The sequence below is a fragment of the Triturus cristatus genome, chromosome 4_2 (assembly GCF_964204655.1).
Source record: "Triturus cristatus chromosome 4_2, aTriCri1.1, whole genome shotgun sequence".
Lineage (NCBI taxonomy): Eukaryota > Metazoa > Chordata > Amphibia > Caudata > Salamandridae > Triturus > Triturus cristatus.
Genome location: NC_140586.1, coordinates 305,362,569 through 305,390,329, shown reverse-complemented (window position 1 = coordinate 305,390,329; position 27,761 = coordinate 305,362,569). Strand labels below are relative to the sequence as shown.

At 47.9% G+C, this 27,761-nt stretch overlaps 1 protein-coding gene across 3 annotated transcripts in view; it reads right to left on the bottom strand.

Moving 5' to 3' along the window:
• Positions 1-27,761, bottom strand: part of RASAL2 (RAS protein activator like 2) — an 891,981-nt gene that overhangs the window by 743,405 nt on the left and 120,815 nt on the right. For 2 of the 3 annotated variants that reach the window (XM_085601610.1, XM_085601612.1), the window contains exon 1: positions 2,962-4,201. The exons of the other annotated variant lie outside the window; for it this stretch is intronic. In XM_085601610.1, the coding sequence (XP_085457736.1) occupies positions 2,962-3,115 (154 nt within the window). In that variant the 5' untranslated portion in view covers positions 3,116-4,201. Of the gene's footprint in view, positions 1-2,961; positions 4,202-27,761 lie in introns of those variants that run through there. 3 annotated transcript variants of the gene reach the window in all.

Below are 27,761 nucleotides of genomic sequence, written 5' to 3'. Positions count from 1 at the left end.
CAGAGAGCAAAGTTAACTACTGGTTTATATTTTTGATAATTTGGGTATTTACGACTTTATGTTAAGAATGTTTCACAGACAAGGATACTGAGGTAGGGGGAAGCGATTAGATGTGGAAACATCTGGCCTTTCCCAGAAAGCTCTGACGGGGTCGTGCAGGAACTTGATTTTCAACAAAGTGTGTTCTTTGCTGCTCTTCTGCGTGTATATTGTTTTAATGCTAGGAAAGGTGCGAGTGGTACTTTAGTTGTATCGCTTAGAAATAAATTGTGTGTGATGGCTTCTGTGTCCCAAAGAGTGGCTGTTTCTGCTTATAGAAGACAGACAAAAGCTACAGCTCATCTCCCTGGATAGAGACCTTTCAGCAGAGAGTTACATCCACAGAGAAGTGTGAGAATGTCCCTAGAAGTAAGAATGAGCACCCTTCCCTCGAGGGCAGGGCATCCACTAGCAGGCAAGGGAAGGTCAATAGGGGCTTGGACCAACATATTTTCAGCATGACGCACCTCCTGTCCAAAAATTTCTGTATGACAGAAAAGTAACATATCTACTATGAAGAAGTGGAACAGCCTGTGGAGCATCTTGCTTCTGGAGAGGAAACAAAAGCCTAAACGTAGGTTATTTCGGGACATAGTCAGCTTTCTCCCAGTAGTTGCATCGGTGTTGTTGTGAAGGTCAGCTACTCAGTGCATCGGGTCCCATTGGTTACACTTGAGTACTGAGCGTAGAAATAGAGCCCAAGGATAGCAACACACTAGCAAGAAGAGGCACCCGCTTATTTTCCGCATAGCAGGGAATCAGAAAACAATGCCTGTAAGAAACAAAACAAATCTACTGCTCTTGGAGATATTGTGACAGTGCGGGTGACTGGCGAACTTGTTGACCTGGGAGTAGGGTGGGTGGCGGAGAGAGGATAGCCTTCTTACCCTATATCTGTGATCCCATTGTACTGAACACAGTTGATTCTCTAATAAAGATGAACCGAATTGCCACAAGATAATCATGGCGCGCTGTTTGGTAGCTTAGTCAAGCACACTACTTGACCCAGAAGGTGAAAGGGAAATGAGGAACTGCATCATATTTCAAACTTATGAAAAATGAGATAAACATAATGTTCACACAAAGGACTCAGTAAAGAGAATAAAAATACTCTAGCAGACATTCTTGGTGCAAAAAGCTATACAACATATATCATCGCCCATCAAAAGAACAAAATAGACACAAGAAGATGGGGAGAACTGAAGCTAAGCCCCTAATATGAAGTTAATGTTAGGTAGCCATAACAGTCGATGTGCCTTAAAAAATGATCAAATGTCCTGAGGAAGTATCAGCGGGTCAAAGCACCATGGGTCGGAAAAGGATCTCAGCGACTAGAGGAAGAGATTGGACAGCACAAAGTTGTCTTCTAACTAAAAGCTAATTTGAGATTGTGCGGCATCCTCAGCGACCTTCCTCAGCCAGATTCTACTTTTTTAATTGTGGACAGTAGGTTTAAGGATTATACTTTTTTTCCATTTTAGAGTCTGGTTGCATTTTCTCTGGAATTATTTTTATATTAGGCCAAAACATTGTATGAAGCAGTCAACACTTTACGGTTCCCTTAAACCTTCTTGTGGGTCTGGATCGATACCATGACAAGATTACTGCATCAAACAGCCTAAGGAGCATTATTGGTGGACTAACAATTCAGCACTCATTCAGCCTTCAGAATGCAGATTCTGCTACTAAACTTAAGCACTGAAGATGATCTGGATGAAGCAATGGTGCTAACTCCAAAGGTATTCCAATTCTGGGAATTCAGATTGGCACATCAACATGAAAAGGATCCCCGTGGTGGGGAAATGAATAGCCTTAAGGGAACCTACCAGACATTTCCCTGCAGCAAGTCAAACTATATAAGGAGAGGAAAATATCACAGCATTTCCAAAAACATTATCACCCACCATCCAATTCCCTTTTCTAACTTGACATGACTTCCAAAAAAGGGATGATGGAAAGCAGTATAGTGGCTATAGGCTTCAAGCTTGCCCCTTTCTCGCCAAATGTGCTGTAGAGGAATTACTGAGCATTCTAATAGACTAGTCTCCAGCAATTAAACTATCCTTGGAAGTCTGTTAGCTAAATGTTAACACCCCTTATGCTAGTCAGGATTTCTTAAAGATGACGGAGAAAATAGATTTTGTATATTCAATTCAACTGGGGTCTGCATACACAATCCACTTCGCATCTGATTTAAAAAAAACTATGTAGACTAAACAGAAAAAACAAAATTGGCTCCCAACTATTTGTTAATGTAATTTTGCTTAGATTGAACTTTTGTGTTAAAAGGTTACACTGAATAAGGCTTATTACACCAACCCCACTAAAAGGATGCTGGGGTGCAAAACAGAGAAGGAAGCACGTGAAATATGGTAACATTAACACGTGGCCATCAATTAAAGTCCATTCATAATTGACACCTCAAGATACCACAATTATAAAACATGACCAAGACACATTCTAGTCCTTGCTCCTCAACAAAGAAAACTGGACAGAGTAGTAAAAGATGCAAGAAGTCCACGCTTAGTGAAGGTTGTGCACGCTTCTTTGGTCCTACGTCGATTGAGTTGACGTGTTCACTAAGTGGTGGTGTCCTAACCTAAGTAATCATTGGATTAAGTAAAGCCATAACCAAATCTTGGTAGTTTGAGAACGTAGGCTCAGAGTTGTGAAGCTTGCACACGCTCTCATATCACAAAACAGCACACAGAACTGACCCCGATACATGGTCTACACTCACTGCTGTACAAGGCCAATAGCATGATACCACACAAATACAGATGACAGGATGTGTTCAACACAGGGTATACTTGCAGTGTAAATACACAGGTGAATAGAAGCATGAAAGGCTACAAGCAGGCAGTTACCAGAGATGCACACCAAGTCATGCTGTGTGCAGAATACATAGGTGAATAGTCTTACCGGAGACCCGCACCCAGCCCTGCTGTTGGCACACACATTCTCGCAGGATCCTCTCCAGGGCTCCACTGCCCTCAAGCTCCTCCAACTCCTGGTGCATGGATGGGTACATGTCCATGTTAGAGCCCAGCGTGGGCCAGGGGGAAAGGCTCAGCATGGGGGGCACATGGATGCTCTCCAGCAAAATAGATGTTAATTGACTGTGCTGTGAAGGTCTACTGCCTGTGCAAGAGGTTCTTCTGGGCTAAGAGTGGTTCTTCTAGCCTGAGGTGTGCTCCGTGTACTGGGGGAAGAAGGGGAGACTTTCTCTGGGGCCTTTTTGTTGCACCTGATGGAGAATAGGGAGTACTTGTCCTTGGGTACCCTTGCCCGGTGTTTTATGTTTTAACTCGTTTGCTGAAGGTTCTGGTCTATGGGGAAGAGTTCTCCAAATAGGGGACTCTTTCTCCAAGGAGTGTTGGATGGATCTTGTAATGGAGATACTCAGTTGCCTTGTGGGTAATTGTCCTGGTTTGTCTTTCCTGACAGTTCTCCTGATCTCTTACTATGGGAGTCTTGTCTGATGAAAGATGAGGGTATATTTCTTCTATTCGTAGGTTCTTGTCCCGAGAGGTGAACAAAGTAGAGTGGTACCAAGCTCTTGTCCCGGGATAAGCTTTTTCATGCTAGGGTACTGAACCTTGAATGATTTTTCGTATCCTGGCGCTGTAAGGGGTTAAAGCGCATATTTGATTTTAGGAACCACACTTGTCCTAGTGCGAGAATTTTCTGTCCCTGCTGTGTTTGTCATGTGGTACTGGGATCGTATCTTGAGGTGAATGGGCAGTTTTCTTTCGGAGAGACCTCGGCACCTACCGTCTCCTTGTTCTAGGCGAATGTTGCCCTTTTCCTTTAAAACGAGGAATTCTTTTTAGGGGATAATGGATTGTCCTCACAGGAGGGTTCGTTTTCTTATTCTGGGTGAATGTTGCTCATTTCCATTGAAATGAGGAATTTTCGTCTTCAGATGCTATGGATCGTTCTCAGAGGGGGGTAGTTTTCTGGTCAGTGGTATCTTCGATGAAGGAGGGGCTCCGTTTCCCAGGACGCGCTCCTCCCTCCGTGGAGCGCTTTCTTTCGTTCCTGTCCCGGTGGACTGGGGTCGCGTGGCTTCACCAGAGCTGGCTCTACTGGGGGCTCACGCAGCCCCAGCTCGCGCACCGCTTCTGTCAGTAGCGCACACTACAGACCACTACGACCAAGGCCCCGCCTCTCGATGAAGCCCCTCCCCTGTCCACGATAAGTCCCGCCTTTTCCCCCCCAGACCACCCCCTCGTGCACATCGGACACGCCGCCAACTCCGCCCCCTTATTCAACACGAAGCTCCGCCCCTGTTGCCCAGAGGCGCCTTGCAGTGATAAACTAGTCTTTGGAGACGTGGGCCACGCCCCTTCTCGATACCCCTCCCATTTGTGTGAGCGATGGCCCTCCCCTTGCGCTCAGAACAAGGCCTCCCGTCAGCCTGATGCACGCCCCCTTGGCCTTCACCTACCCACCTACCTATCAAGGCCCTCCTAAGGCTCTTTGAGTTGCACAGCGAGCGTGCGCGGACAGAAGCGAAGGAGTGCCGAACGACGGAGCAGACTTAGGCAATCGGTGTCCGAGCTATTTATTAAATTATACATTCTCCATGATAACGGCTTCTTATCACAGCGCCGAGCCTTAGAACCAACCCACTCAGACAATGCATAAATGTCACACTAAAGTGGGAGATTTTGCAAAAAATAAGAATCAGAGAATTGGATTTCCCCTTCTGACTACTTTTAAAACAAAGGCGATTTTAGGCGAGAGACAGCTAAAAGCCATTTGACTTTAAAAATCACGAATATCCCGCCTGCATTAGGCCTGTTAACATGTATGTCAATGTGTCACAAGTTAAAAAGAAAACAAAACTGTGACGGAATAATTGAATAAGAATATGGAATGATGAGGCTCAATCTCAGCCCTGCCAAGTACCACGCATCAAGCGTTAGATTATCGCATTTTAATGTGGTGGTCCGCATCACCGCATTAAAATACAATTAATCACACAATTTTCCACCTCGACGGCACCTGCGCTCAGCCTGGGTGAAGCAGGAAGTGACAGAGTGCCATCGGAGCTGCATTTACAGAAGACGTAGAGGAAGGCTTTCAGGTGCTCAATGAATGAGGGCTGGGGCAGAGCAATGGAGGGGCTTTATAGCAGGCTCTGGCACCGTGGGGTTCTGGAACAGAAGGCTGTCTGTGAGCCCTCGAATCGAACACCTGCTCTCTGTTAGCATCACGATCTTGCCTCGGCAGAGGCGCTTCTAGCCCGCTCCGACTCTCTCACCAACCCCATTATGGCCCTATAAATACTATATCGCTACATTGGCGGTCATTCTAGCAGTGTATTGAGCATATCGCCCAAGACCCAAGCAGTTGTAAAAAGCTCATGAGCTTGTCTCACATTCTGTAACTATATTGTTTGGCTCCATAGGTTAACCTGGTGCGCCCCTTCCCCCAAGCTTTTCCCACTGGGTGCTGCAAATCAAGTCACTAAGTGAGGCATTGGTGATGGATGACTTTTGGAAACAAGTAGCGAACAGTATCCATACCTTCACGACAATGAAGGTAAGTATACGCTACATAAATGCAGTTTAAGTGTATCAAACACAGCCACTGCTCAGTACTACTGGCTGCACAGAACCTGTACAACACGTGACACTCTCAGAATTACGTGTGGGGTGAGTAGAGGTGGGGGGGACGTCGGGCGCAGAGAGATGAAACTGTGTCTATTGACCCTATGGCTCCGGCCTTGGTCACCGCGTAGGCCTTGTTCCCCGAAGGCGAGGTACACACAAGTCAGCTGTCAGTCTTGTGAGATAAGTGTGGCACCCACTCACAAGGTGCGCTGCAGTCGTGGAAACCCTGCCAGAATCGTCACTGGTTTTGCAGAGCCTGGCACACTTGAGGCACGTCCGCTGCCATGAAGAACTAGGTATTGGCAGCGCAGTTGAAGGCCTATTTATTTTGAAGTAAACTTGAGACCTAGGGCTAGAGGATCCTACTTAGAAAAGAATGCAAGGTTTCTGCAGCACTGAAAATGAAAGTAGAGGCCAACACTCTGAAACCTCGGCAGCTATGAGGGGTCTGTATCCCACACATCTTGTGAGAGAAAAGGTGAAAGAAAGCATGAAGCACAGCGCCAGCGCAGCCCTGCTAATGCACCCCAGTTCTGGCCTGCCTTACATTCTGCAACCGAACACCAGGCAGATCCACACACACTTCTTAATTAATGTATGAATTTCATTTATGTGGGCTCCAGTACCATTTAGTTTACAGCTACATATGAGCCCCGGTAATGTAATTGCAGCGGGAGATGCAGGTAAAAGTTAAGGTGCTTTAGAAACGTTTGGTGTAATACTCAGAACTGAGGGGCATTTGCAGAGCTGTATGTGACTCTATCTTGGGATAAATAGCACAGTGATAGGAGGTACACTGTGAGACTGAGCAAGAGGGTGCTAAGTGGTTTTTGTTGAACTGTATGGGGTCAGGGTGCACCCGCAGGAACCACGAGAGCTGACATCAGGCCCGGTTCCAGGATTCTGAATGGTCTTAGGCATACGGCCATTTAGGGAAAGGTGACCCTAAATGCCGATGCAGGAGGTACCGGAGACAATTAAATAGTATAAACTGATTATTTAAATCAGAAGCAGAAGAGATGAGGCAAGTCCTCTGCCAGATCTTCTAAGAGTTTGGCTCCTGCAGCCCCCCTGCATCAGCAGCCCTGGCCCCCAGGCAGACATCACTGTTGTCCGGGCAGAGCCCACGATCATAAACAACTCATCTGCCCTCCACGGTTGTGTGAAGGGCAGTGGGACACAGGCATCTGTCCGGTGATGAGCGCTGCACTGCCCCGGTCTTTAAAAGGCATAGCTCACTATTGATTGCAGCAGCACCATCTTGAGTCCAGAGAAAGAGGCTCACAGCTTGCCTACTTGTGTAATGCCAGCAGGGCAAAAGAGTCCAGGACTGAGCAGCATTGAGGCAAATGCAATGTAGCAGAGCACAGCAGTCCACCAGTGCCAGAAACAACTGCAGCTGAGCTGCAGCATTGGGGCAAGTAGCCAGTCCAGAAGGGGCATTTACTTTTTATAGAGTGATGTCTCCTTGGAGAGGTATAATTTGGTATTTACCTATGAAAAGGAAGAGTTTGGATTTAATGATCAGCCTTATGGTGAAGTGTATCGAGTCAAAAATGGTCACGGATGGTGATTTGTCCATAGTAGTGCAAGCAGGCGTAAAATTTAGGATGTGTACAGATTGTGTAAGTGTATGGAAGCATTTTCGAGGCGAGTGAATTAGAGATATTCCATTCCAGGTATTTTGTAGCACTATCAACATCTCTTTAAAGCCTCTCGTTGCTCAAGTGTCATTTCTGATATTTCTTTCCATACACTTTGTTGCTTTATTATGCTCGTGAAAAAGAGTCACTCATAGTTGTTAAATTTTACACATAATTACACTGAAATTATGAAAATGTCCTACATAAGCAATCTGAAACCTTGGCAGCTATGCAAGCTGTGGTGGAATTGGAAAAACTTTACTATGGGAACCCACACATTGGGAGTTGTGTGGTAATAAAAAGTAGGTGGAACATAGCTGCCAAGGTTTCAGATTGCTGTGTGTGACATTTTCATAATTTCAGAACAATTGTGAATGACATTTCAACGACTATGAGTAACACTTTCTCATGAGCAAAACCAAGCAATATAGAAGAGGAAAACATATCATAACTGCCAACTGTCCCGTTTTTGCCGGGGCAGTCCCGGTCAGTTGAAGACTGTTGCGGGTAAATTCACTATCCCGGGCCAGTTCCGGCAATTTGGCTTCCAACACTGCCAAGTGTGGCACATCTTCTCAAGTTAGTAAAGAGTACAGCTAAGACTCCTGTGTCAGCCCTGCCGGTCTGAGGCTAATGTGGGGAGAGTAGTGGCCGCTTCCCATGCAACCTAGCTGCATCGCCATGTACACAAACTCTGCCTCATAAATAACAATCATTGGCATAGCCAATAGGTCTCGCTTTTGGGACCTTATAAGTGTTTAGCCATGCAACAGTTGCATAACTAAATACTTAAAAGGTCCCAAAAGCGAGACCTATTGGCTATGCCAATGCTCGTTTCTGTTTATTACTGCTCTGTAGTAATGGCGGCGCACGGGTGCCACCATTACTACATAGAGGTAATAAACAGGAGAAAAAAAAACGGGCTCACGGAGAACATCAAAGCGGCCGCGAAAGTGACAGTGATCGCATTCGCGATCAATCATCAAAGCAGCCGTGCGGCCGTGAAAGTGAGGCACGCACGCCGCGCACATGCACTGTAGCTCTATGCTACAGTGGTAGCACTTTTTTGAGCCCTCACAATAAGTCTCGCCAGACCAGCGCATGCGCAGGGTCAGGCGAGACCTAAAAACAGACAGGACGAGCGTAGGGCCCTAACTGCCGCCCAGAAAAGGCTAAACCACGAGCAAGAAGCAGGTACTTTTCCAACCATAAGCAGAGGGTAAAGGACACTATGTGTCCCGTCTTCACTCCTCCCCCACAAGAGGCACAGAAAATCAAAATAAGGATGGTCAGCAGCCTTTAATGCCGCATCACGCTCAGCCTGGGAAACGGCGATCGAGTCTATTGTGCTGAAACCTTCATGTAGAACGCTCAGCTGCACAATGCGCTTTGGACAAACTATTTTTTGTTTAGTGCCTGCTGCCACTTGGCTGTCTCACGGGGTGGCAGTTAGAAAAATAACATACAACCCAAGATGACGACCGGCACGGGCAGTAGTCGGCAAATCACAGTGGTGTACAAAACCGTCCTTAGTAAATTTTAAAGTAAGTAATTGATAACTGTGCTGCAAAGTGTCCCTGGAATGTTTTTTCAAATGTTGGCAACTATGACATATAAATATCAGAAATTACATCCATTTGAGCAATGACAAACTCTAAGATCTTAAAACTGCTTCAAGTACCAGAAACAGAAGGAAGGGCACTACTCGGAGACAGACTGCGTGAGTGCAGTTCTAAGTAACAGAGGGCAGGCAGGCACTGCCACTGCTCAGAAGATGATCTCAGTGATCTGATCATTCATGACCCCGCACTAGCCTAAAAAGCAAACTTTATGGAATAGCAAATACAACTAGGAGATTATACGACACTCAGTTTCAGGCATAATCGGCTGCTAACACAATAAGGTAAAAAAGAATGCTGGGTAGCTCCAGCACAAAATGTGGAGGTGTCCCACACTACACAAGTGGTAGTGCAAATAAATGAATAAATACTAATTGCTAATGGTAAGAAACTGATGTAAATCAACAGCAGACACAATGTGAGTGGTGCTGTCCCCCAACCCCGAAGTAAAGCAGCAGTTGTCAGTCACAGTCCAATTCAAGCTGGTAGATCACATCACAACTCTACCATTCTCCAGAATGTATTCTTTCTCTCTCTTGTTGCATCTTCCCTCTTTTTATCCCCGTCATCTTTTCCTCTCTCTTTCTCTCCTCGTCTTCCTATCTCTCCTTTCCTATCACTCTCTTTATAGCCTCTTTCCTAATCAATCAATCAATCAAGCATTTATAGAGCGCACTACTCACCCGTGAGGGTCTCAAGGCGCTAAGGGGGAGGGGTGGAAGCTACTGGTCGAACAGCCAGGTCTTGAGGAGTCTCCTGAAGGTTAGTAGGTCCTGGGTTCGGCGCAGGTGGGTGGGGAGGGTGTTCCATGTCTTTGCGGCGAGGTGGGAGAAGGATCTACCGCCTGTGGTCGCTCAGCGGATGCGTGGGACAGTGGCGAGGGAGAGGTCGGCAGATCGAAGCTGGCGGTTCGGGGGTGTAGAAGGACAGTCATTCGTTGAGGTATGCTGGTTCGGCGTTGTGGAGTGCTTTGTGAGCGTGGGTGAGGAGTTTGAAGGTGATCCGCCTATTGACCGGGAGCCAATGCAGATCTCTTAGGTGGGTGGTGATGTGGCTGTGGCGAGGGAGTCCGAGGATTAGGCGTGCCGAGGCGTTTTGTATGCGTTGGAGTCTCTTCTGTAGTGTAGCCGTGGTTCCAGCGTAGGGGCGTTGCCGTAGTTCAGCCTGCTACTGACGAGTGCTTGGGTGACCGTTCTCCTGGTTTCGGTGGGGATCCATCTGAAGATCTTGCGGAGTATGCGTAGGGTGTTGAAGCAGGAGGAGGAAACAGTGTTAACTTGCTTGGTCATAGACAAGGTTGAGTCCAGGATGAACCCCAGATTGCGTGCGTGGTTAGTGGGTGTCGGGGCAGCTCCCAGCGTGGTCGGTCACCAGGAGTCGTCCCATGCGGAGGGGGTGGAGCCGAGTATGAGGACCTCCGTTTTGTCTGAGTTCGGTTTCAGTCGGCTGGTCTTCATCCAGTCTGCGACACCCTTCATTCCATCGTGGAGGTTGGATTTGGCGGTGGCCGGGTCCTTGGTGAGGGAGAGGATCATCTGGGTGTCATCGGCGTAGGAGACGATGTTGAGGGGGTGTGCTCGGACGATGTTGGTGAGTGGTGCCATGTAGATGTTGAAAAGGGTCGGGCTGAGGATGATCCTTGGGGTACGCCGCAAGTGATTGAGGTGGCTTCTGATCGGAACGGGGTGAGGCGGACTGTCTAGATTCTGCCGGTGAGGAAGGAGGTGATCCAGTCCAGGGTTTTGCCTCGGACCCCTGCGTCGTGGAGGCGTGTGCGCAGGGTGTGGTGGCAGACGGTGTCGAAGGCGGCCGAGAGTTCCAGGAGGATGAGGGCCGCGGTTTCGCCCTTGTTAAGTATGGTCCTGATGTTGTCAGTGGCGGCGATGAGGGTGGTTTCGGTGCTGTGGTTGCTGCGGAAGCCGGATTGGGAGGAGTCCAGGATGTTGTTCTCCTCCAGGAATTGGGTCAGCGGTCTGTTGGCGGTCTTCTCAATGACTTTTGCCGGGAATGGGAGCAGGAAGATGGGTCAGAAGTTCTTGAGGTCCTTTGGGTCTGCCTTGGGTTTATTGAGGAGGGCGTTGATTTCGGCATGTTTCCAGCTCTCTGGGAAGGTGGCGGTCTTGAAGGAGCTGTTGATGATTTTCCTGAGTTGGGGTGCGATGATGGGGCTTGCCTTGTTGAAGATGTGGTGGGGGCATGGGGTCGGAGGGTGAGCCGGGGTGGATGGTGTTCATGGTTTTGATGGTGTCTTCGTCGTCTTTGTCTTCCTACTTATCTCTGTCACCCTCCCAATCCTTTCTTTTTAGCTCCACCTCGTAGCACACAGTCTGTGAGTCCTATCCAGGGGGTTAGAGCAGTAAGCTCCTAGATTTAGTCCTTTGTTCTCTTTTTATCTGTTTCGTTATCCTTCCTCTCCTTACCTCTCTCCTCTCTTTATGTACTTCTTTCTCTCTCTCTGCATTCTCCTCACCCTCTTCTTATGGCTCTACTCTCCTTCCTCTCCCTCATGGATACTATATATATGACATACAGTACCTGCTTCTAAGAACTGTTGTAAAACTAAAATGAGTTAACAGATCCTGAGATGGGAGAACAAGGGTAAAAATCCTTACACTGCAGAATGCTGTCTGAGCCAACGGAAACCCGAGCTCCTTGCAGCATCCAAGGAGTGGAGAGGGAACTAAACCGAGTGGGTGGGCAGCTTTCCTTTGGGGACTGGATACCATAGAAGTGTAAAGTGAGCCCAGTTTGGTGGCTCATGATGTGTAGGTCATGATTTCTTACCAGCACCAGCTGACTGGATACAGATGAGAGCATGAGGTGAAAAGATGTCGTTGTGACTGCCTCTTTGCCACAGCTGTAACAGAGTTGCTTTTGTGTAGTTGTGTATGTCACAAACTCGAGCTGAAAGTACAGGAGCGGTTTAGCTGAGCACCAGTTACATTACACAATGATACATTGCATTTTTTGTTGAGCACGGGGAGATAAAGTGATTTGTGCAGAATCACAGGATGTGGAGCGGACGCCCAGACGCAAACCTGGTTCCCTATCGCTAAAGTCGGCAGCTGTAGCCGATACACCACGTCCTCAGCAGTCAATTATTACAAGCATTGAAAATGCAATAGGTCTAGCCTTTGATTAAGTTAAAGCCATTTGCTTTGCTAATGGTATTGTATAGCAAAGCAAATGGCTTTAACTTAATGAAAGGCGAGACCTACTGCATCTTCAATGCTTGTTCTATTCTTGTAACTCTCCCATGTCCTCTGCCCCTACAATCCTTGCCAAACATCTCTTCTACCTGCACCTGCGACTATCCTTAGTGAGGGACGATCAGCCTTAATCTGCTCTGTAAAGCCTGGTCCACCCGGTAGCACCCCTTGTCGTCCATCTGCTCTACGGAGCTAGTTGTTTCTTTACCTCAGAGCTCTTGCCTCCTCCTACTCCACTTCTTTTAGTTGCACCCACCTTCTTATTCCCCGCCCGCGTGACTCCGCTTTGGGATCAAATGGATTTCGTCCTTGTTTTTCATGCACCTGTCTAATGTTCCTCCTATCATAGCTGTGCTGGCAGCTTTTTGCACCCTCCTCCTTGCCCTGACTCCTTCAGATGACGTGGGCCTGTGCTGTGCATGCCCACCTTTTCCACATTTGGCTGCATTGAATTCTACCTTCATCGTGGTGTGTCAGCAGTGGTGTCAGCAGTGAAGTGCACAGAAGTGGTGTGTCAGCAGCGGTGTGTCAGCAGTGGTGTGTCAGCAGCGGTGTGTCAGCAGCGGCGTGTCAGAAGCGGCGTGTCAGCAGCGGCGTGTCAGCAGCCTGCTGTCACTGCAGTCTGGAAAAAAGTGTCAGGGCACAAAACAGAGCCCGATAGAGACCCGTTTCGGGCCCCACCTTAAAAAACTTCCGGTGCTCAGCACCAGTGAGACCGGGCCCACTTAAAGCCCTGGTCACATGATAATAAACTGAGAGCATCTAGGGGCGCAGGACGAGGAGGCACCGTACAGCCGGCTGTGCGACAGAGGGGCCAGGGTTCAAGGTCACTGGGAGACAGGCGGTGAACTGAGAATTGAAACCGCCTGGTTCTAGATATTTTACAGGGAGTGTTTATATAGCGCAGAGCTGGCTAGGGAGCACAGCGGAAGGGCTTTAGAGAAATACTCCTGGAAATCTATCTGCGGGCTACTGCTGCACGGCCCAAAGCGTCCACTTGGCGGCGCTCGTGTGTCCTGTGGAAACGTTTAGTTTGATCGCGTGACTGACACTTGATTCTCCAGCCTGGGATTCTCCTGCACCAGCCCGCATCGCCTCCAGGCTTCACGCCTGCTAAGTGTATTTAATTTGTTTCCATTCAACAACATTGTCGGGAGGGGAAAGGTTAAGTTAAGATACTCTGCGATCAGTGAAAAATGCATATTTTAAAATCCAACAACAAAAAGAAGTGGGCGCTTGGACAGGTGAGCACTCGGGGCTCTGCTGACAGATGACAATCTGCGCCTCAGGAATCAGGCCTGCACTGCAATGCGTTCAGAGTCCTATGGTGGTAATGCTGCAGTGCTACAAGGGACGGAGATTGCCCCCCTGCATGGCTCGGGAGACCGTGCACCCGCCCCCGATCTTCAGCTGGGTATTTTTGATTTTGGGCATTGGCGCAACAATCATGCATGCGTGAATGCTCAGTGCCCGATGCACCATGGGATGCGGCCCGAAGGTGGACTCTGACCTGGAAGGAAACACCACGAGAAACCTTATTTACTGAATGTGACTACTTCAGCCGGGGGGGGGACTAGCAGTGGTCGCAGCCACAGATTAGAGTAGCAGGAAAGGCATTTTCATTTGTGCTCCCTGAAATCACGAACCTGTTTCTGTCAGGCCCCTTCAGATGGGTCCTTCACTCCACACACGGGGCCGTGGATGGCACAGGTGTGATTGCCATCTGTATGTGCAGTCGCATGTGCTGGGAGTGAATGCGGTGTGACAGCGGCAGCCCACAAACCCTTTGAATTCCCTGTTAACGAGTGGACCCTAATATGGTTGAGCAAAGCCTGCAGGGCACCTCCAAAGTATTCCCGCAGTCATTTGCAGTATCTCTGTTGGGTGTCTGCAGTACCTCTGCTGGGTGTCTCCAGTACCTCTGCTGGGTGTCTCCAGTACCTCTGCTGGGTGTCTCCAGTACCTCTGCTGGGTGTCTCTAATACCTCTCAGCTCTGTTGTGTCTGTTTGCAGATGCTAATAGGAGCTCCGTTGAACTGCTGAGGTAGCTCAGTGGACGGAGTACTGGCAATACAAATTAATAAAGCCAGCTGAAATGCATTCACGCCTGAATAATTTGCCATTCTGTAATCCTTTTGTTCAAAATGCAGAAGCGGAGACATGTTTGTCGAACAGGAGGTTTGATGCGTTTTAGCTCGTGAGCCCCCCGTTGCTTACTACTGGTCAGCGTTTTTGTACAGATGGTATGTTCCTCCTAAATGTCTGCAAAAGTTGTAATGAAACAATTGCTGTGAAAGTACTAGTAAGATTCGGTGTCTATTTTCTCACTCAGCATGCTTATACTGAAAACAACATTCGCACAGATAAGATCGATCCTAATGTAAGCAAGCAAAATAACAGTTTAATTTGAGTTCATAATCGAATTAGGAGCTTTTTTTCTAGCATCTAAAAAGTGACAACTGTCCATAAATGCAAACCGATTACAGTAAAACAGCGCAGGGTTCTTTGCTGGTAAGCTTGCACCCGTGGCTTGTTGCGCAGCATACAAAAACAAGCATCGATCTCTTGTCTTTATGGGGCCATGTGTTTGGCCCCATAAAGATAAGAAACTGCTTTGCGACAGCAGCAAAGCAGGCGTGTCAGTCCGGCTCGGAGACAAAGGGCGTGAACAGAAAACCCTCATTTCCAATGGCAGGTCACCGTTTAGCATAAACGGTGACGCCGGCCAATGGAAATGAGGGGCGGGGCTTAAAGCCCTCTTCTCAAAGTCCTCTCTTACAAAATCTCTAGCAGAGGCGGAGCAACGCTTCGCGCTGCAATGCACGTGAGACCTAAAAACATTTGAGGATGCTAAAAAGCTACACTTCGCTTTTTAAAATGTGCAGCTTGTATTAATACCAAGTATATTTCCTTGCAAGCCAGTTTACCTTGAAGCAGAGAGCAGTGACGCGCTCAATATGGCATCTAGGTAGGCTACATACAGGGAAGGCCTGACTCTACTGCTCTCAGCGGAGAGGATTCAACTGCAGGAAAGAGAAGCCTCCAGAGGCACTGAGGCGGTCTGTAGCTCCTTTTGCAGTATGATGGCCACTGGCAGGTCGTCTGTAGTGTAGGAAGGAGAGGGCAAGAATCACTCTCTCGCATCAATCCTGAGACCTGGGAGATGCGCGCCCCCCCATCCGTACTGAGATCAAGAATTATAATGCTACAGGCAAGGGAGGGGCCAGGCAGTTGCTGAGGCTTTAACCCAAAGACAGCCCGTTACCTCAAACAGTAACAAAAAAAAGAACAGACCGGTGTTAGCCTAAGCAAAGCTCTTCAGGACACAGTTCGACGCTCAGCCTAATATAATCAGCTGATTTAGCTTTTAATTTGCATGACAGTATTAACCATTGCGGTGATAAATATCTTTAACAAAGATGGGTATACTCCCCAAAATGTCTTTATCTCTTTCAGGGAACCCTTTACGATATACAGAGAAGGGTCTTTAAGGTCCTGGATAAATTGATAATAGAACTCCTACGGGACAGCGGAAGATGAAGAGTCCGTTTGATAACACTGAAGCAATCATGGAGCAGAGGTGGCCTAGTGGTCCCGTGTCTGGAGTAATATTTTCTGGCCTCCCAACTTCAGCATGCAGTACATCGGCTGGATGAGAACGAAAACTGGGAGTGTAGATTACTGGGGGGTCTTTGTGGCGAATATTCTCTACCTGAGGTACTAATGCTGGGATTAAAGGCACCTATCTGGCTCAGGGACGGCTTTAGGGTAGTGCGACCGGTGCGGACGCACCAGGCGCTGACCTGTAGATGGGGCGCTGGACTCAGGGGGGGAGGGGGCGCTGTGTTAGCAATAACTTATAATTGGAGAGATGAGGGGCACTTTTGCCCGGTCTTAGTGGGAGAATCTGAGGAGGTGGTCATTGGGGTGTGGGGGTTGCCAAAAATGATTTTCGCACCGGGCGCCACCAGTGCTAAAGCCGGGCCTGATCTGGCTGCCCCACATAGCTCTCTAGGATTGTAGAACATGGGAGCGGACGGTCAAAAAGGTGCTTAAGAAAGCTCCGTTTGCATCGGAATTGAACATCTGGACTCTATGCCCATTTAGGGCCATTGGAGACAATATGTCACAGCGTAAGTGGAGGGAAGGAGGTTGCGATGTGCCGGGAATCTTTACCCAAAAAATCTATTCATAACTAGGGTGGAAGCTGCGGAGAAGTTCCAGTTAGGACAGGGGCAGTATTTACAATATGCCAAAATGGCAGCGACAGCAAGAGAGATCTGGTCGGGATTCCCGGTGCACCTAGTGCCTCTTGAAAGCTGTAAACAATGTGGTGATGCGGGGACATTACTGAAAATGCGTTACTCTAATACAAGATGCGTGGCAGGGCTGGTGGAAGCACAGGGGTAGAAGTCATTAAAAGCAGTTTGACAGTCAACTTATACATTTGGTTTAAGACTCTGCCACCAAGAAACTAATAGCAAGGAGAATCATGACAGGGAGGTGCGTGGCATGATGCAGATGAGATAGGACAGGAGCTGCAGCGCTCTCGGCAGAACACCACCATCCAGGGATATCCTGTCCTTATCCTGGGCAGCTAGCTGCAACATCGGGTATGGGGTGCCCTTGCTTCATGCTGGCCACTTGTTACGGCCACCCTATCTGCCCCCTTGACATAGAAATTGGCCCCGGGTATCTGCAAAATGGTGGCACCACCACAGCCCTAACCAGCACTCTTGCAGCTGATGTGGGCTCCCTCTAGGTGGAGAGCTCTCAATCACCGATCTGCAACTCCAGAGGGCGTGGTGGCAGCGAGTCTATGCTGCATCAGCCCACAACAGGAGAAAAGAGACGCAGGGACGACTGGACCTGGCAGATAGCAGCGAGCTTTGTGGTGCTGGTATGGGAGACAGGCCTGTGAGGATTGGGGGGCCCATGCAAGGGCACATGGATCTGGTGGGGGTTGAAGCAGCTGTGCCTAAATGACGGTGGTGGCAATTGGTAGACGGCCTCATTATAGTTTCCTGCAGGATAGAGCTGCGGCTGGGGGTGCACTGATTCAGTGATCCCGGGAGATTACATGTGTGGGAAAGATTGTGGCACCTTACCTCCGGTGGCCCCCTGATTGCTGCCTGGACCCCCGTGGGTAGCATCCTGGGCCTGCATGTACTAATGGACCCTTCCCTCCTGTTGCTCGAAGGAGGACTGGATAGCCTGCGGTCTAAATTGTAGGATGCCTGGTGAGTTGGATATCGCTTCTGGATGACTGCACTAAGGGCAAATAACTCATGAAAAAAAGACTTGTCAGACCCAGTGATGTCGATGACACTGGCCAGAATGCATTGGCCTCTGCTAAAGGACACAGTGGAGCCATGCTGGCTACTATCCTACAGGCAACTGCTGACTTCAGGGAGGCCCTCAAATTGAAGATAGATGCCATGGTGGCGGATATAGGGATCCTACAAGACGACCCTTACCGAGCGTACCTTGGGGGACCTGTGTCTGGAGGTGGAATCATTGAGGGATGCCTGGCAGGCATGGAGGGAAGAGTCAAGACTCTAGACTATCGGGTGAAGGATGCTGAGAACAGGGCCCGGAGAAATAACATCAGGGTGATTGGATTGCCGGAAAGAGCTGAAGGATCAAATATGCTTGTCTTTTTGGAGTGGTGTTTAAAAACAGTGGTGGCGCCTGAAGGTCTTTCCTCCTTTTTTGAGTTAGAGTATGTGCACCAAGTTCTGGCGCAGCCCCCACTCCCTGCGGTAGCCCGTGTTGGCCAGACTGCTCCACTACAAGGACTGTAATCATATTTTGAATCAAGCCAGGCTAAGCAGGGATCTAATGGGTGTTAACCATAGGGTTATGATATTCCCTGATTTTATGAGAGATGTTCAGAGGCAGTGGGCCACATTCTTGGAGGCTAAGAAGCGCCTTGTTCTGATGTGAACACATCATCATGGTGTTCCTTTCATTTGCATGTGTTCTTTGTGATGTGTTCTATTTAGATTGTGAGCTTAAGGGAATTCCAAGATCAGCAGTTGCTGCCTGGTTCTTGAGAAGGACTGTCAGGTTGTATCACCAATAAAACTTGAATTGGTCAACCTGATCTGTCGTGTGGAGCAGTACTCTTTTCTTCAGCACACGCCTCCGACAACTAAGGGATCAATATGCCATGCTTTTTTCCAGCAAGACTGCTTGTTGTAACTGAGGATGGTGTGCAGGTTTTTTTACATTGCCATAGGAGCTATGGAACTGGATTGACCTCCACCCGCAATCGGCCAATGCCCCCACTGCATCTGGTCGTAAACCTTCCTGGGGATCGGGCAGATGGCAGTTGCAGAATGGTACCAGGTCCATCATGAGCCACTGCGGGCCGTGGCGGTGGCAGCCATACTGAGTGTGGCAGGAGCTAGCCCTCAGTCAACTGTATGAGATGATGAAACAAAGGACATTGACTCTCACCAGGTATTGGTCTCAACGCAGGATTCAGATACTGGTTTGGCTCAGGTTACACCCTGTACTGCTGACAATCTTCTCTGAGTGGGACTGGTTGCTGCCACAATGAGCAGAGGATGGATGGGGTGTGTGGGGAGGGTTGCGGCCTCTGTGACCTTACATGTGAGTCAGCGCTGGCAGGGCATATAAGTAATCTACCTATTTATGACTGGATGGTGTGCTGTGATGTTGTCAAGTGCCCCTGCTGGTGTCCCCCCCCCCCCCACTGCTGTTATACTTGTGATGTCAGCACAAGTTTGTTGTTGACCTGCTGGTTTGGGTGGGGAGATGTTTCCTTTTTGTCCTGGGGTTCGGGCGTTGGGTATGTTGTTGTTGGGCTGGTTCTGACTACTGATGTGTTATCCCTGTGCAATGTTCAACACTCCGTCCATCATTTCCTTTGGTTTTGCTTTGTTCGCCATAAGTTGGCAGGGTATGCTCAGACGTGAGTCCCTTGCTCACTTTGCCACTGGATTCAAGCAAGCCTGGCTGAAGACGGCTGAAATGCCAGAAACCGGTCCTAGGAAGCTTGTTTCCGGTCCAGGGAAGACATGGCTTGGCAGTTCGGGCTGGACTGTTCCCATGAGGCACAGGGTCAGACTGATTTGCATATGGCCATGTCTGAACTGGGGTGGCAGAGTGGGCTAAAGAACGGTGATGGATTAAACCCAGATCAGTTGACTGGGGGTGAGTGCTTGCAATGTTCAACACTCCGTCCATCATTTCCTTTGGTTTTGCTTTGTTCGCCATAAGTTGGCAGGGTATGCTCAGACGTGAGTCCCTTGCTCACTTTGCCACTGGATTCAAGCAAGCCTGGCTGAAGACGGCTGAAATGCCAGAAACCGGTCCTAGGAAGCTTGTTTCCGGTCCAGGGAAGACATGGCTTGGCAGTTCGGGCTGGACTGTTCCCATGAGGCACAGGGTCAGACTGATTTGCATATGGCCATGTCTGAACTGGGGTGGCAGAGTGGGCTAAAGAACGGTGATGGATTAAACCCAGATCAGTTGACTGGGGGTGAGTGCTTGCAATGTTCAACACTCCGTCCGTCATTTCCTTTGGTTTTGCTTTGTTCGCCATAAGTTGGCAGGGTATGCTCAGACGTGAGTCCCTTGCTCACTTTGCCACTGGATTCAAGCAAGCCTGGCTGAAGACGGCTGAAATGCCAGAAACCGGTCCTAGGAAGCTTGTTTCCGGTCCAGGGAAGACATGGCTTGGCAGTTCGGGCTGGACTGTTCCCATGAGGCACAGGGTCAGACTGATTTGCATATGGCCATGTCTGAACTGGGGTGGCAGAGTGGGCTAAAGAACGGTGATGGATTAAATCCAGATCAGTTGACTGGGGGTGAGTGCTTGCAATGTTCAACACTCCGTCCGTCATTTCCTCTGGTTTTGATCCCTGTATCATGGTCATAGGCGTCTGAGGCCTAGGGGCGGACTTTTCAGCCTGGCTCCTGGGCTCCCTGTTGTCTGTACACCTATGGATACCTCAGTAGGAAATTCATTTGAATGCTGCTGAGGAGTTGGCAATCTGTAAGTGCTGGTGGGGTCAGTTATATGCTACATCGTACTTGGCCTTTGCCAGGGGGGTGCTTCTATGGATACAGCCTGGAGTTCCCTTTCAAGAGACTGGGGAGCTGGTTAACCCAGCTGGGAGGTATGTGCCGGCCGGGACATAGCTCTGATCAGAGTATATGCCCCTAACACAGACCAGGTGAGGTTCCTGGATGAGTTATCTAGAGTCCTGGTGTCTTATATGCCATAAGCTGTGCTCCTGGGAGGAGATTTTAATAGTGTGACAGACCCCGTGCTGGATAGATCCCATCCACCTCTATGCGACTACCCGGTTGTCCGATTAGCATGGAAATTGAATGGCTGGCATCTTCAGTGGGGACAGGTTGCTCCGTAGAGATGCACTCACCCGATGAATAGGGACTATTCTTTCTTTTCAAGTATGCATGAGTTGCATGTTGTCCTCGACACGTTTCTTTGCACCCCAGGGTGCATGGGGCTGTGCAAAATGTAGAGTATCTGGCTAGGACCCTCACTGATCATAATCTGGTTTTGCTCTCCCCGAAATGGGAATTTGGCCTGTCACCTCATCCCGGATTGGCATTTGAAGTTTGAGGCCTGGAGGACCCAAAGTTCCAGCAGAAGAAGGGGGAAGAGATAAGGCACTACTTTGAGGGTAATGTGGCCATGGCATCCACGCCACGGATTGGATGGGACGCTTTTCAAGGTATGTTTCATGGGGCGCTGTATTGCAGAGGCAGTAGGAGTACTGCAAACATTGTGGTATGAGGTGGAGACTCGTGAAGCGGTGCGGCGAAATGTTAAGAGGGCTAGGCCGGGGAACCTGGCTTTACAGCAGAAGCTGCTGGCAGCCAACAAGACGCTGGTGGAGCATGTTGAAAAGCTCCGTTGCTTTGACTACCAAGAGTATATGGCCAGGGCACATGGTGAGAGGGAAAAGTACGAGTCCCTGCTGGCATGGCTAGCTAACCCTACTAAGAAGGGCTCTGGTATCCTGGAACTTAAATCAGAGCAAGAGGAACTAACTTATGGGGAGGATGACATTAATGAGCGGTTTGGAGAGTATTATACCTCTCCGTATGCGGGCCCCTGCTTGGGGGCTACAGGAAGTAGACGATTTCTTGGCCCTCCCTTACTTGAGAGGAGGCTGAGGAACTAGGAGGTGATATTATGCTTTAGGAGATTAGAGCTGTGGTGAAGAATATGGCCCAGGGGAAGGTGCTGGCCACCTTCCAGTGGAGTTTCATGCCACATATCTTGAGATCCTTGTCCCCAAATTTGTGGTGGTATATTTGTCAGTATGAGCCCTTGGCTGCTTACCGGTTTCCGCCTGTGGGGCGTTAGTGATTCCACTTTAGAAGCCTGGCAGCCAGTCCCGTGATGTAAAGGCTTATAGACCATTATCGATGCTTAATATCAATGATAAGATTCTTAGTCGAGTTCTCACCACAGTAATAAGGGAGCAGAAGTGGTCATGGCAATAGATATCGAGAATGCCTTTGAAAGTCTGGAATGGGCGTTTCTGTATCATGTGATGGAGAGGTTATGGTTGGAGACTGGTTTTGTGAGCTGGACTAGGCTTCTTTATTCGAGCCCCACAGCCTGAGTAAAGACAGTCAGGGTGAATTTGTAGGCATACGAGGTTGGGCGGCGGACTCGGCAAGGGTGTACACTATCCCCGTCGCTCTTTGCACTTGCAATAAAACCATTGGCCTGTAGTGCGAGGTCCATCACTTCATGTGTCCTCATGTAATGTAACTGGTGCTATGTAGAGTGCTCTGATACCCAATTCGGATTAAGTTCGCGCTATGTAAAAATCTGCAAAAAAAAACAAAAAAACGTTTACTATTACTCCCTGATATTAATTGGGCACACAAAGCTATCTGCATCAGGTGCCTTAACCCTATAAATTATTTTTAAATGCAGCTGTTGCTACAAAATTTGTATTTGTTTCAAACAGAGAGAGTAAGTACTTAGAACACCTCTCCTTGGGGTGTACCCAAGCAGTTATTCAGGCAGTTTAAGACCTAACCAATACAAGTCAAGCTTCACGAACCCCAACTCAATTGCCCTTCTCTCAAGAGGAAACCATTCCCCCACCCCTTTCCTCCACAACTCAAATTCCCGGAATATACTCTGAGGGACTAGCAGCTGCAGAACTGAATAGAAGTAGAGCAGTCGGTGAATGGCTACCATCTTAGTAAAAGCAACCCAGTTGGCCAAAGATAGTGGCAATGACTCCCAAAAATCTACACTGGAGTGCACAGCACGAACAGCAACCCCTCCATTATCCTCCAGGAGGTTGCGAGGGCCATGATAGATTTTGACCCCCAAATACTGCAAGCAAGTAGCCTCCCACAGCAGTCATCCTAGATAACGGGGTGGCCGCAGACCTACACAGATAGGGAACAAACTAGACTTCTGACAATGTATACGTAGGCCTGATATTTCCCCAAAGCTATCAGGTAAACATACGGCCCAAGCCAGGTCCGTACCCACCACATTTAGGAACAATAGCTTATCAACAGCTTATAAGGCAATGTGATGCATCAATCCCCGGACTTCTGAGCCCCTATAATCATATTTGTTAGGCACGGGGAGATGAAGTGATTTGCCCAGAATCACAGGATGTTTAGCGTCATTACCGAGACTCAAACCCAGTTCCCAAGGTTCGAGGTCGAGCGCCCTAGCCGTTAGGCCAACTCCTCTCCCCAAAAGTAAGATTACTCTGGTGGTTAATGCACTTGCTGGAAAGACCTGTTTTGTCTAATCACAGTTTTGACTCAAAGTAGCATAGAGGGTTTTTTTTTTGATAAACAAGTTTTTATTGTTTTTGGTTTGTACAACATGAAAATCTTTTGAGCCCTTCAAACCACCACCATACAGCAACACAGCCTGAAAACGCCCCGCAGCCCCGCCCCCCCTGTCCCCCCCTCTTCTGAACAGCACTTTTATGGTATGTTGCCCAGCCATTTCCCCCAGACCCTTCGGTACTTCTTGGGGCAGCCCCTTGCTTGGTAAAGAGTCCGTTCCTGTGTCGCACACCAGTCCACCCCGGTGCTCCACTTGGCCAAGCTAGGCGGTTGCGGCTGCTTCCATGCCTCTGCAATGTCACGCTTCGCTACCATTAAGGCTGTCATGAGGAATAACTTCTCTGAGCGCGTGCCATCCAGGTCGTCAGTGATACCTAGTAGGGTGTGTCTGGGGTCATGTGGCACCTCCCACCCTAGGACCTCCGTGAGTTCGGTTTCTATGCCCCTCCAGTACCCCCCCAGTTCCGGGCAAGAGCATAGAGGGTTAATGTGTCGCTTGCAAAGCATACTGTGAAGCATTCATATGGCTAATTTTTATTTTATGTAGATAGGTAAGTGGATTATTGCCTTTGACAGACCCTTTTATTACCTGCAGTTCATAAATTGCAATATATCTGAAATAGCACAGTGAGCTATAAAAAGGCATCAAGGACCGCATGCAAACTGCAACGCTTGGATTTAGAACCGTACTATTTTTTCGCAATCTGTTGTTATTATAAGACCGTTAAATAGGTTTTTGGGGTAGTAATAAAGTCTTATTAGTACAGACACAACGAAACACTGCATTACTTTTGAATACCCAACTTTGTGTTTTTCTTGCCAAGGCACTTTTAAGTCTAAACTTTTGAAACGTATTATTTTTTTAAAACTTTTTTAATAACAGACCACACATATACATCGTTGGACTCCCGGGTTATTGGGAGTGACATGATACGTACAATTGAGTCAAACATAACAAACAGTGGAAAACACAGTAAGCAGTACATACATAACACCCATATCTGTTTGGAATGGCAGCAAGTAATATGGTGTGGAGCATGTAGAGCTTACATGCACAGACAGTGGTTTTATTTTTATAATCAAGTTTATTGGCATTTAAAAGAAACCACAGAATTACATTGACAGCAAAATCAGGCACATTACCTCAAAGATTAAGAACAGTAAAGATGATGACAGAGACCTGTGTATCAGGCTTCAGATTAGATTCTCGTGCAAGTTTATCGCGATACATGGGAACACACACACCAATCAAGACAGTAGATTGAACCAATTACCCCAGATCTTTTTGAATAGTTCAGGGCAGCCCCGGGCCTCGAAGAGGGGTTCCTCTTGGGTCCCGCACCAGTCCACCCCCCCGTCTCCACCTCTGTACAGCACAGATAGTGTTAATGTGAATAGGGAATAGTGGGAGGTCTGGCCGATATCCGAAGTCGCCTGGATGTTTAGGATAGTGGCTCTTACGTTTCTCTCGACGAGGCACTTTTAACATATAATCCCTACCAGTAAAGACAATATGTGACTCCTACAACAAGAAACCCTCATTGTCTTATGTTACACCCTGTACATGATTTACACTCTGGCATGATTTTATGTCAATTTATAGTGTGCAATTTTGCCCATGAGGAGCCTGCTCTCGAACGGAGCATACTCAGGGAGCTTCTCCGTGTCTATAAGTTGCGCCTCCCATGCATAGGCCAACTGCAGGTATTTATGTTATGTTATGTTATTTAAATGTATATTGGGCGAGGCAGCTACCCAAAAAAGGTTTCCCGGCGCCAAGCCAGAGAGGGAGCAGGAAAGGAATCACTGATTAAACAACCAGGTTTAGAGTAACTTACGAAAGTGTGTGTAACTGGTTTCATTCCGGAGTGGTAACGGAATAGCATTCCACAGAGAGGGGCCCAGGTAAGCAAAGGTGCGACCACCCATGCGGGACAGCCTAATCCTAGGCACTATGAATTTAGCTTGGGTGATAGAGCGAAGAGTGCGTGATGGTAAATAGGGTTTGACTAGATTTAGCAGGTATTGAGGAGCTGTGCCCGGCTTGGCCCTGAACATATAGCTCAGAGCTTTGAACTTGATCCGACTCTCGACTCTCAGCCAATTTATAGTGTTGTGTCTGATGTAGATCGTATTCCTTTTGGAGGACGGGAAAGGTAGCAAGTTTGTTGTGGTCTAATATATCTTTGATTTGGGAAATACCCAGCAGATCCCATTTTTTAAACCCAGTCAATTTTACGAATTCTTTGAGTCTCCCTCCCACCCAGAGAGGGGTTTCTCTAGTGATTATATTAGTCCATTTAGTTTGTCTTTCTTCTTTTTTCCAGGTGGCAACCACTACCTGCGTAGCTACATATAATTTCGCAACTCCCTTCCCTCCATAAAGGTAGTGGGTGTGTGAATAGTTTTCAAATTGCGTGCGCTCCAACACATAAGTAGGGTGATCACCAGGCATATGTTCCCATTTGTTAATCACTATCAGATGGGAGGCCCAATAGTAGGCTCTAAAATCTGGTAGCGATATTCCACCATTGTACTGATTGCGTTGTAGGTTAGCTAAGGCCACTCTGGGAGGCCTTCCGTCGCAGAGAAATGTGCGTAAAGCATCGTCTATCTTAACAAAAACGTCTTCTGGGATTGGATAATATGTATTCTGGAGGATGTAAAGGAATTTGAGCAATACTACCATTTTATATAGTGCGGCCCTGCCTAGCAGTGTCAGAGGCAACGTTTTCCACCTCTCAATGTCTATTTTGAATTCTCTAAGGACTCTGTGGAGATTACGATTTAGGGCCTCCTGTCGGTCAGTGGTAATACGGATGCCCAAATATCGCATACCATTTTTTTTCACCTGGAGCTAGCTCACACATTCGAGGGGTCCCCATCCCAGATTTGCTGAATACAGACAGGATTTCTCCCAGTTAATTTTATATCCGGCATGTCTACCATAGCAGTCGAAACTGTCCAGTATTCGTGGGAGTGTTCTCCTGGGGTTCGTGACATAGAGAAGAATGTCATCTGCGTATAATGATATTGGTTCATCCAGAGTCTCAGTTTTATTATGCCGAAACCCAGTCATATCCGGATGCGCTCTAATAACACATGCAAAGGGCTCCAGTACAAGAGCAAAAAGGAGGGGGGTCAGGGGACATCCTTGTCTTGTCCCACGCTCTATTGAAAATTCCCCAGAGATCGCTCCATTTACCCGTACCCGGGCCATTGGCTTCTCGTATAACAGAGTTATCCATTGCCTAAATTTGAGACCAAAACCAAACGTTTCGAATGTAGACATGAGATAAGGCTAGTGAACAGTGTTGAATGCTTTTTCTGCATCAAGTGATATTATTAAATGTGGGTCTGTCCTATTGCAAGCTACCTCGAGCCAATTATGTGCTCTCCGCATGTTTAATCTCGTGGACCTCCTTGGCATAAAGCCAGATTGGTCACAGTGAATGAGACTAGATATGACTGTTGTGAGCCTGCCAGTGAGAATACGCACCAGTATCTTCGTTTCTATATTCAGAAGTGTGATGGGGCGATACGAGCTGCACTTCTGTGGCGGTCTATCTTTCTTAGGTATTACCACTATTGTGGCAGTTCGGAGCTCTTTCGGTAGGTTGCCCAAAGTTTGTGCCTCTAGGTATAGGTTCAGAAGATGAGGACTCAATAATGCAGCATTTTGTTTAAAAAGTTCTGGTGGTAGTCCGTTGGGACCCGGGGCTTTCCTTGACTTCAGATAGCTGATTGCTGCTCCTAGCCAATGCATATTTCTGTTAGATTTGTGATCCTGCAAAATATTGTTCCTTGAGCTTGGCCACCTTGCTTTCTGTCATCTTGGAAACTCAATTATACATCATGTTGTGCTAACGCTCATTGAGACTTTTATTGATTAGAGATACAGGAACCTGGAGCCAGAGTCCGGATTTACTAAATGTCTTTCTAAGTACCACCCTCATGTGCGCATAAATAAGTGTGACATAACATATGGTGTATTTGTAAAGCACACGTTCACCCAAGGGCATCTTGGCAATGAATAAGATGTTTATTGTTGCTCACCACAATGGTACTCATTTGAACGACCTGAGAAGGATTTGAACCTGTGACCATGCGGTCGAACAAGGCTCCTACAATTGACGCCTTTGTGCACTAAGCCACCAGACCCGGCTGGGTCAGAACCCGTGTGAGTGACTTTTTTTTCAAAACCCGCGTGATGTCACTCACAGTCATGAGGTATCCTTACTCCATTAATCAGCTTCGGGCTGCCTCTCACTCGCATGCCTGCGTCAACGGACACTTACATTGCACACGTCTGCAGTACGTAAACCGGAAGCAAAGGAGTGTGGGAAATCAGAACCAACAGCCACAAGCATTTCAAGTGTTCTCCATCCAAGGCAATGTGGTGGCGGCGGCGGCGGAGGGTCTTACTAAACCAGTGCGTCACATTGACATCAACTGGGTTAATGTTCCATATTTGGCGGACACGGGTGCCATGTGAACACTGTGACACTCCACATGATTAGACACATTAAACTAAAGCTATTCAATGTAGAATTCATCACATTTGGTTCTAATACACCCCTTTTGCTGCGAGTGCTATTTTCAACCGGCTGTCTCCCAGGCAGAGCATCATGGCGATTTAGACTGATTTGAAAGTATGGTCCCTCGGTTTAATGCAAGGGTGACGTTGTCAAAAGAGCCTGATGTCGGGTAGATGTTCTTTTCAAGGGTTTTAGTAAAGGTAAAGGCAGACAAATAAGACTACACACTTGTGATTTTATAAAGACGGTTGCC